The sequence below is a fragment of the Carlito syrichta genome, unplaced genomic scaffold (genome assembly GCF_000164805.1).
Source record: "Carlito syrichta isolate Samal-C Ts95f unplaced genomic scaffold, Tarsius_syrichta-2.0.1 Scaffold308972, whole genome shotgun sequence".
In the NCBI taxonomy this organism is placed as follows: Eukaryota; Metazoa; Chordata; class Mammalia; order Primates; family Tarsiidae; genus Carlito; species Carlito syrichta.
Window position 1 is genome coordinate 33,329 of NW_007253068.1, and position 10,987 is coordinate 44,315.

A 10,987-nucleotide genomic window follows, 5' to 3' on the forward strand; every position below is an offset into this window, starting at 1 on the left:
TACTCAATGAGCTTCCTAACTGGGCTCCTCCTACAGCCTACATTCTATTCTGAATACCAAGGCCCAGTGTGAGCCTCTTCAGATCACCTCACTCCGCTGCTTCAAATCCTTTCTGCAAGCAGAGGAAAAGCCAAGGCCCTTACAATATGGATCCTCCACGCTCTTGCTCTGCTCCAGTCACACAGCTGTTCTCAGCACAAGGCATACTCCCACCTCAGTTTCTTTGTACTTTTCTTCTTTGCCTTGAATGCTTTTCTTAACTTCACATTTCTGCTCATTTGCAACTAGCTGTGAGCCCGCCCTTAACTACCCTACTTAGAACCACAACCCACATTGACACTGCTTTTTCCCTTCCTTGCTTTACTTTTCTAATACTTATATTTTAAAATGTATTTACTTAGTTGTTCTCCCCTAATGAGATTATAAGGCTCATGAGGGCAGGAATTTTTTTCACTGTTGTAGGACCTAAAACAGCTCCAGGTATAGTAGTCATTCAATAAATAACTGTTGAAAAAAATGAACTTAAGTAATCACTCCCCATTTGCATCCCCTCCTTTACTGAATGATTGCAATTAAAGTCACACAAAGTTCTTGGGTTGAAAATAAAAGCAAAAGACCACTACACATTAGTTTGTCAACATGTAATGCCCTGGGTTTATTTTGTGAGAATTCTATCACAATTTTTCCAGGTGGGATTAAAAACCTTAAGGATAATGTATGCCATTGGACTGGGCATTCAGACTTCGGTACTGACAAAGCACTAGTAGTAGTCTGTTAAGTACCATTCTCTTCACAGAAGAGAGGTCAAATATTTCCAAAGGAAGGCACCCGATATTTGTGGTTCTGGCCTTGCAGCCTTCTGGAGAATCTTAAAAGGAAAAAAGCTGGCTGGCTGTTTTTAGAAACTGGAATGATGATACACGTACAGCAATTACTGCATTCTTCTCCCTTATATCCTTTTTGTAAGAACAAGTAAAGAATGAAGTCTTTTAAACAATTCGACAATAAAAAAGTACATTTTTTTGTGCTAAAAAAAGGGCAAGACAACATAAACTCCAGTTGTAAGGACTCCATTTGCATACTTGATTTAACACTTTTTGGTGTGGAAGGAAATGGGACTACTGGGCTGTTTGTAGAGCAGCAACATAACATTAGTGCTTTAAGTACCAGAAACCACCCACGGCTTTGTGGGCACACTGGGGACGGGAAGATTCAAGAGACTTCATTTTTAGCTTGTTACTTGTCCTAATGATAGTAGACCAGGAGATCCCCATTTAACAGTACATTCCCCATTTTTAAAAACTGATGCCTTTTTTTTTTTGTAAAATTCTGTATGTATGTCACCATTTTTTTCACATGATACACAGAAAACTCAAGGACCCAGAGGGGAACCAAGTTATGTTATACCATTTACAAAATACCAAGGAGTCCACAGCTACCTAACACATTTACTACAGCACAGGAACCAATGAAGGTACAGTGTACAAAAAACTGTAAACACGGCACAATAAATAGATAAAACAGCAGGTTCCGCACCATGCACATGATGTGATGACACTTCATCTCTATACAATCTCACATCTCACACTCTTTGTTGCAAGTTTTTCCCTCCCACCCTCCCACCCCCAAGTGCAAAGCATCACAAATGAACATTTCTGTATTCAAGTAACATATATACAAGGGTATTACAAATATGCAGTACTGTACAGATAATTGCTGTATTCTTAATTTACAGATGTTGATTTTTTTCCTATTAACAGTAAGAAAAGAAAAATTGAAGCATGAGAGATGAGCATTGCTGTCAAGTCCCCACAGCTGCCACAGAAACGCATGTGCTGCATTCCATCATCCCTTGCATTCAAAATGCTACTGATGCATAGCACCTAATCAAGTCCCAGGCTGCAGTTCCACTCCCAAGGAAGCTACGTCACCTCCATCGCTACTGTATTGTCTGCTATGTTGTTCAGTGCTGGCTTTTCTGATTCATGATTTTCCCTGTGGAAATAAAGTTCAATGAGTTACTTATCTGCAACATAAACATTTAGCAAATACAGACTATCATCTCAAAAAATTTTATTTTTAATAGGAAGAAATTTGACTCTTTAGGGGCAAAAGAGCAAACAGAGGAATACGAACCTTTATTATGTTATTATCATCAGGAACATACACTAAGAAATCAGGCTAGCCGGGCTCGATGGCTCAGCCTGTAATCCCACGCCTTTGGGAGGCTGAGGTGAGTGGAATGCCTGAGCCCATGGGTTCGAGACCCGCCTGGGCAGGCGAGACCTCATCTCTACAATAAAATCAAAAAATCAACCGGGCGTGGTAGCGCGTGCCTGTAATTCTGGTTACTCGGAAGGCTGAGGTGGAAGGATCACCGGAGCCCAGCAGGTCGAGGCTGCGGTGGCCGGGAGCAGCCACTGCACTCTAGTCTGGGTGACAGAGTGAGACTCCAACTCAAAAAAAAAAAAAAAAGGAATCAGGCTAAGATCGACTATGAATTCCAATAAAATTGTAGCAGCAGCCGGGCTCAGTGGCTCAGTCTGTAATCCCGCACCTTTGGGAGGCTGAGGTGAGTGGATTGCCTGAGCCTGAGGGTTCGAGACCCGCCTGGGCAACTTGGCGAGACCTCATCTCTGCAATAAATCAAAAAATTAGCTGGGCGTGGTAGCGCGCGCCTGTAGTTCCAGCTACGCGGAAGGCTGAGGTGGAAGGATCGCCGGAGCCCAGCAGGTCGAGGCTGCGGTGGCCGGGAGCAGCCACTGCACTCCAGTCTGGGCGATGCAGTGAGACTCCAACTCAAAAAAAAAAATTGTAGCAGCACCTGAGCAACCTAGCTGTCACAAAAACATAAAGAATTCCCATGTTTAGTAACTGTTGTTTCTCCTTCCTCTTCTACTAAACCTTTTTTAAAAGTTTCATTAAAAGGAACAACCATGACTGAGGTTCATGTTGGGGTTTAAGTCACAGTTCTAATATGGAGCTGAGTAGGTCAGGTGCTAAGCAAATCATCAGAACATCAGAATTTTATTTGCTCTGTCACCCAGATTGTTGAGTGTCCTGGAGAAGTTCATAGCTTATCTGGATCTTAGCTTCCTGATCTTTAGAAACAGAAGGACAAGTGATATAAAAGTTCCACACACAGCAAATGTTCCATTCTTATACAATTCTACAGTAATAAAATAATGGTATTATATATAAGTCAGAACCATAGTTGATTGATTAGCTGAGAACAGACCCAGAATACTAATAAGAATAGAACAGTACTGAGTGACAATGACTATTTCTTAAGTTCAGAGACAGGCAGAAATGCAAGGGTTTGGAAACTAAAGGCCACTGCCTGTTGCTTTAGACCTTGCTCTCCTCTGAGCCACTCCTGGTTGAGGAAGTCTACCAGGTCTGGCATTCAAAGTGCTCCCGTCTGGCCGCCTCCTGCCATTCCAATCTCAATTACTAAACCTTCCCAAATCTACAGAAAAACCAGTTTACTTGTTAACTTCTTAACACCTGTATCTCTCCAACTGTATATTTTTGTTTAGCCCACTCTACCTGCTTTTTTTCCTTTCTTCTCTTTGCCCCCAACCAAATACTACCCCATATCAAATCTGATCTTATTTTGTTAGAACATTCACAGAACTCTCCAGTGCAAAAGATTTCTCCTTAACTTGAAATTACAGCTATCATCTATCATCTATAAAATTAATTTGATAATCATATAATGCTTTGTGACGTTTCTAGAATAATTTTCACCTATTATCTACAGTTAACTATTTAACTTTTTACATTTTTATGCTTGTCTTCTAACTAAACTGAAAACACCTATCTTTTTGTTTCCTCCATGTTACCTTGTAAACAGCAAGATTTTAAATAACATTAATATTTAAACTATTGTGTTTAGGCTGGGTGCATGGTGGCACATGCCTGTAATGCCAGCACTTTGGGAGCTAAGGCAGGATAGCTTGAGCTCAGAAAGTTTGAGCCCAGCCTAGGCAACACAGCCAGATCTCGCCTCTACAAAAAAATAAAATCAAATCAGCTGGGCATGGTGGCTCATGCCTATAGTCCCAGCAACTAGGGAGGCTGAGGCAGAAGGACCACTTGAGCCCAGGCGGTCGAGGCTTTGGTGAGCTGTGATTGTGCCACTGCACTCCAGCATGGACAGCAGAGCAAGATCCCAAATTAAAAATCAAAAGAAAACTATTATGTTTTGGCTAAGCAAAAATTCTTTTTTTTTTTTTTGAGTTGGAGTCTCACTGTCGCCAGACTGGAGTTCAGTGGCATGCTCCTGGCCACCGCAGCCTCGACCTGCTGGGCTCCGGCAATCCTTCCAAAGGTAGAAGAGAAATGAGAGCAATATAAGCTATTGTTACAAAAAGAAATCATATATGCAATATTCACTATACCATTTCATTTAAATTCAAACTACTATTGAGTTCTAACATTTACCTGTTTAGCTGCTGAATAAATAAGTAATTAATTATCATCTATATCTTTTTAATGTATAAGAGGAAGAGTAGAAAACACCAAGACATAGGTAAAGAGCAATGCCAGAGGTTTTACATTAGAGCTCATATCTTTCACACATTTTAGGTTTGAAATAGCTACTCACCTTGGAACTGAGTCTACAGAGGATGAAGATGGAACCTTGGAAACTTGACAGTTTGCTGCGGCAGCCAGCTTTAAGGCAGATGATGGAACAGCACTTAAAGTCCTCGGTATATGTCGTGCATTTATTGGAGCAATAGAGTTTACAGTGGCAACTGATGAAGGTACAGTTAATCGAATGTTGTTCCCAATCAGAACCTGAGTTGTTGCAGAATTGGCAGCAGTTACTTGATGACTCAGTGCACTGTGGGAACTTGAAGTCTGTGTAATATTTGAAGGCTGTAACAAAGTTGAACCTGCTGTTGACGGACTTGTATGGACAAGTGCTGTTGGTGTAGTACTACTGAGGTGTAAGCCCTTGTATACTCCTAAAGAGAAAAAGAAAGAAACATCTAAACAATGTGCAACTTTGTTGTCTGTATGACAGATATATATTATAAATATAATCAAAACATCTTAAGTGTCTTTATCTTTACCTGAGGCCGGAAGGATGCCATTCACCCCAATTCCAAGCACCACATCATCCTTCATCTTGAATCCCATCAGTTGTTCTGATGTCACCAAAGCAGAAGCAGCAAATTGAGCACTAGCAGAATCCAAAGTCTTAGAAACAAAACCCTAAAAGAAAATACAAAAGAAATCTAATCAGTATTACTTAGTCTCAAATTAATATCAGAGCTATACAGGTATACCAAAATCAGTTTGAATATAACTGAAAATGGCAAACTACTAAAATCTCATCTCTTTTGATAGTCAAAATCACTTTTCATAGAATACAAAGTAATCTTCCTATGTGGCAATGTGTAATATATATGGGTCAGTTACCAAAATAAGTCTTTTATAATGTGGAAACAGCAAACCTCCAACACAAAATGGTGGACAAGAAAGATGCTAGTAGAACATTTCAGTGATTTGCAAGTACACATAATGAAAAAAATGAATATGTAAACTTCTTTCACCTAACTATACACACACACATACACACAGCCAAAGGCACCTTTGGGACAATAAGAGCAAGTCCTTTAGAAATAGAAGTAATCCAATATCACACTACACTTTAACCTTAAAATTGAGAGGTCTCTTGAATTTTTAAAAATGAACTTTTCTTGCAAGATGCTTAGAGACCCTAATTTCAGTCTTTAAGTTCTAAATGTGTTTAAATGGCAAACATCTGTCATGTTTCAGGTTTAAAAGTAATCTCTTTTAACAGTACAAGAGGTTATTTTGGTGTTAAGTTTTAAAAATATTAACAATAATTAAAATGCCCAAGAAAAAGAACTAGGTGATGTTGTATATTAATGAGGTACATTAACAGACTATAAGTCAGACTTGAAGACAGCATCTCTATCTGATTTAACTATGTATTTTTCAGTTTTACTTTTTAAAATAGGGAGCAGAGGCAACAACTTCCATACTCACCTGTAATGTTCTTTCTAAACCCTGTATATTCAGGCGAAAGCCACTTTTCTGCTGGTTAGATGCAAGGTTCTATGACAACAGTTGGTAATTAGAGATGAACTCTGGTGGGAAACAATGAGGGATAATCATAAGACAGACAAATCCCTCACCTGTGAAGTGTTGGTGGAGGAATTACTATTTGCTTGCTGTTGCTGAATTTGTGCAAGCTGCTGTTTCTGCATTAGTGCCAGTTGCTGTTGATGTTGCTGGTATTGTTCGGCTGTAAATGCTGAACACAAAATAAGGAACCACTTTATGAAAATGCAGATATCATACACATTTCACAACACCAAAACAAATTCAGCATTAAAAAGAATTTGTGAAAAATTAAAACATTTGACAAAGTTTCATGATCCTGCTAAAGATCACTTCCAAATGAAAATTTCAGCATTTTTGATACCACACTTAACTAGAGTGGCATGAATTTAAAGAAAAAGAAAATTAAACTTCCTGAATTAAACATAGGAAAGAGAACTGCTCACTTCCCAAGTTTCAACACCATTATTTTTGTAAAGCTGTGACACACGCTAGACAGCGTAGAAGGTAATAAAGCTTTTAAAATCCACAGATTTGGAATTCAACTTTGCACTGAGCTTGAGAAGAAATCTGATAATTACCACTTGGTTTCTATTGTATCCATACTCCCTTCCCAATGCATTATGATTCCTAACAGTTCTGTGTATAAATACTGTTCTGCATATTTTCTAATTTTAGTCATTATAAAAATCTCCTCTATATGAAAGATTACAGTTGTTGGTTTATACTTTAAAAAAAGTAATTCACCCTTTACGTTTAACAGGAAGAAAAGAGGCTCCAATGTTAAGGTTAATTAATCTTCCCCACCCAATTAACCCACCTGGAAAAAATCCAGTCAATAAGAACGGAGTTGTTTATGTTGATTTACTGTACAGAATGATGTCTGAGGAAAGACACTGTGTTATGCTACTTATGTTTGTCTATGGAGAGCTCAGTTCTAAAAAAAACAAACAAAAAAATGTTCATTTATTAACCCCCCCAAAAAGTGTGTGCAGTTTTTAAAAAGGAAACCTTTTTCTTTTCTTGCCAATTAAAAAAAGAAAAAAAAAAAAAAAGCACATACAACCACAATACCTCTGACTTTGACAGCTTCTTTAAGAAGCCTGTGATATTTAAATAAGAATTATTTTAAAACAAAAAAGGGTTATCATGCATCCCTGGGTACCAGGGAATCCATAAATCACGCAAAGTTTTCTCAGTCTAAAGGTTAATGTTTTCAAAATACTGTCACCTATCTTGTTGTTTAGCTACAATTTCATAATTTAGTCAGAATATTACTTCATCAGGTTTTATCATTTTTACTTATAACTCATGAAGAATCTTTTTCTGTCCCCCAGGATACTGCTTCTGCCTGGTACAACTAGAAAATGTTTAGATACAAATTCCACCATATTTTGAACGGATCAGAAAATTGAGAAATAATATTCAAGAAATCCTCTTAAGTTATTAGTGTCTGCACAGGCTCTTCTACTTGAGGTGAACTAAGTTCTTGGGCTACAAAAGAAAAAAAGTAATTTCTTGTTGGAAAAATTCTCCTATTGATTTTTAAATTTTGTGCTGCAAATCTGTTTACCTGATATTTGTCCCTTAGAGTTCCTTTTCCTATTTAGATCTGAAATCGAAATACTGACATAAAAAATAACTTTCTGTCAACATGACCATTTCCATCTAACAAAAAGGTGTTGTATCAAAACTTGAAGAAAATCTATAAAAATCAAGGCTGTTCTGAATGTTCATGATTAACATAATATTTATCCTTATGTTTAAAACAAATCCACAAAAAGCAATTTTTTGAACCTAAAGAACCTTAATTTACAAGATATTTTTGCCAGTATGTTTTTGAGATTTACACTTTGATTTCCTAAGCTTGAGTGTGTTGCCTAAGCCTTGACTTTTCTGGAAGGAAATACATTTTTAAAAAAATGAACCACTCTCGGAAGGTCAAGTCATCACATATACAGAAAATAATTTAGCATTCACGGAAGATCTACATATACAAAACTCCTTTTATATGAATGAAGGTAGTCTTCTGTAGAATTTTTTTGGTGTTTATGTTTTAATTAAAAATTTAGTAATAATCAAAGTAAATATGAATAAAGTTCTAAGTATTTTTGCCTTGTTTAACATCTTAAACTTAGATCTCTGAAAGTCTTGTGAATTTCACTTTTTAACACAACTGTTAATTTCCTCCCAATACAGAGTTGTAAATAAAAATGCAACCAACATTTTTGATTATGTTAGCCTATTTCTTAGATACTGCTAAAGTTGACAGAATCTAGTCACAAAATTTTCCCTGAACATTTTTGGTAAATGATCGAGAAGAAATGCAAAGAGCAACATATAAACTAGAAGTGATGGTAATGAAAACCACAGGTTTAGGGACTAAAAGTCCTTAACTTTTTTGGTTCTTGGCTCTGTCATAATTAGCTGAGTGTTCTTGGGCAAGTTATTCAATCTTTGGGACCCAGTATCTTCATCTAAAATGTGAAAGAGATTAAATTAGGTGATCATTAAGGTCCTTATCAGCCATGAGATGCTAAGATTTTATATTTCTTCTGAGAAATAAAATTCTAATACAAAAGAAGGCAATGTGAATAAGTAGGAAAGCTTGGACAAGATAAGGTAATAAATTTAGGCAAATACAATCTGAACTGGGTTTTATAATTTATCTAGAAGAGTTCTCAGGTCATGATACCATTGTAACTCCAAAGTCTAAGTGAATCCTAAACGGAAATAAGACAAAATGACCATACCTCACCTCCCTAAATCTCTATGAATGAATTCAGATATCAAGGTAGAAAATTTTTAAGTTGTATTTCTACCTCTAGTGACAGTGTGGTAGTTAAGTTTGTAATTCACACAAAGATAGACAAGATGACTATTTGTGGACTAATCACCAAATCTAGAATCACAACCGTTTCACAGAACCAAAAAAAAGGAACTTTGGTGATTTCCTTCTACAAACTCATACTAGAAATGAAGAAACTTCTGAGGTCACATGGATTTAGTAGTGGGAGGGGAAACAAACAAAAACAAAACCCCAAATCAATGACAGCTTAAATTTGAAAATAAATTGACAAAAATTGTTTTAGATTTAATATTAATTACAAGAGATAAATCAGGACTTTTTATGTACCAGCAATATGAATCAAGGGCTTTAAAAAACCATCTATATCTATATATCTATTTCACCTAACAAACAAGAGTCTATGTAGGGGAGTATGGGATATGATTAAAAGGTAAGAATGCTGAATGTTGAACCGGGAACTGGAACTAGGGCAGGAAGTGTGACAGGACTTCAAATAGTATATGAAGGCCATTATATTATGCTGGAGAGTGAGCATACTTAGTATGTTTCCATGAGCAAAATAGGAACCTGTAGGTTTAACATTTAAGGAGGTAGTTTTTGGTTCAATATATGGACAAACTTTCTAATAAAAATTACCAAATTTTTAATTTAGAAAGTTGTTGAATTTGCCTTCACTAAAAATGTTTAGGCAGACAGAAGTTAGAAACTAGTTTTGTTTTGATAGCTTCTAACTAAACGATTCTCTGGGTAGGAGTTTAGATGAAGTAATCTAAGACTTTTTGAGTCAATTTCTCATACAAGGAAACCACTGGTGTGTGCATCAGTGCCTGGAATGGCTTATAATTCCTACTGCAGTCCTGTAAGTTGCACTCCTATAGCAGCAGGAGATAAAAAGAAAGGATCAAAGGAGTGGGGTTGGGGAGGGTGACAGGTGCTTAGGAAAAACTAAATTTGGAAATTCAGCTAGGGAAGACAGAGTCCAGATTACCAAAATGTATATACCTTGTTAAAAAAAAAAAAAGACAAAAACAAAACCCCTCCACCAAATGTCTATTTTAAAAGATATCCTTGAATTAGAAATTTCTTTTAGTACACAGACAAAACATTATTTTAATGTAGGAAAAAAGGTAACTTTAAAGAAATAAAGTAAAATGATTCTTCAGGTAGTTATTAAAGTATGACCCCCTAATTAGCTTGCGTTCACAGGATTCATGAGCCCTGATCAGTCATTCAGAAATCTATTTTGAAAACCAAAGTTTGCTCAGCCTGTAATCCCAGCATTTTGGGAGGTTGAGGCAAGTGGATTGCCTGAGCCCATGGGCTCGAGACCTACCCGGGCAACTTGGCAAGACCTTGTCTCTACAATAAATCAAAAATTAGCCGGGTGTAGTAGCATGCGCCTATAGTTCTGGCTACTTGGAAGGCTGAGGCAGGAAGGATCGCCGGAGCCCAGCAGGTAGAGGTTGCAGTGGCTGGGAGCGTCCCACTGCACTCCAGTCTGGGTGACAGAGTGAGACTCCAACTCAAAAAAAAAACACACCAAAGTTTGCTGTAATTCACTCAGTGGCAAACTATGATCAGACTTGAACTCATGACTGCAAATGACATGGACATGAGATTATTTGTAGTCAAATATTCCTCTTAGTGTGAATATCCTTGCACTTCACTATACCACTGTAGAACTATTAATGAATGTATTTTACTACCTGTGTATTCCAGACTTTGTTGTGGATGTTACGCGATAAATCCACTTTCTACAGTTAAAAAACATAAAAACAAAAAACGAACCTAAAGTTTGAGAAACATTTGAATAAAGATGAAGGCCCTGTGGATTCACAAAATCTAACAATTAAAATATTCAGTGAGCTGGTTCGGTGGCTCAGCCTGTAATCCCGCCCTTGGGAGGCTGAGGTGAGTGGACTGACTGCCTGAGCCCGCGGGTTCAAGACCCGCCTGGGCAAGTTGGTGAGATCTCATCTCTACAATAAATCAAAAAATTAGCCAGGCGTAGTAGCGCGCACCTGTAGTTCCAGCTACTTGGAAGGCTGAGGCAGAAGGATCGCCGGAGCCCCAGCAGAT

General features: G+C 37.5%; 1 protein-coding gene across 4 annotated transcripts in view; it reads right to left on the bottom strand.

Moving 5' to 3' along the window:
* Positions 1-626: 626 nt before the first annotated feature.
* The window catches only part of EPC1 (enhancer of polycomb homolog 1), a 113,144-nt gene continuing 102,783 nt past the window's right edge, over positions 627-10,987 (bottom strand). For 3 of the 4 annotated variants that reach the window (XM_008066495.2, XM_008066494.2, XM_021716812.1), the window contains exons 11-14: positions 6,174-6,292; positions 5,082-5,223; positions 4,610-4,973; positions 627-1,995 (exon numbers count right to left, since the gene is read on the bottom strand). In XM_008066495.2, the coding sequence (XP_008064686.1) occupies positions 1,923-1,995; positions 4,610-4,973; positions 5,082-5,223; positions 6,174-6,292 (698 nt within the window). In that variant the 3' untranslated portion in view covers positions 627-1,922. Of the gene's footprint in view, positions 1,996-4,609; positions 4,974-5,081; positions 5,224-6,024; positions 6,094-6,173; positions 6,293-10,987 lie in introns of all 4 variants that reach the window. The other variant, XM_021716811.1, reaches the window with a different exon arrangement.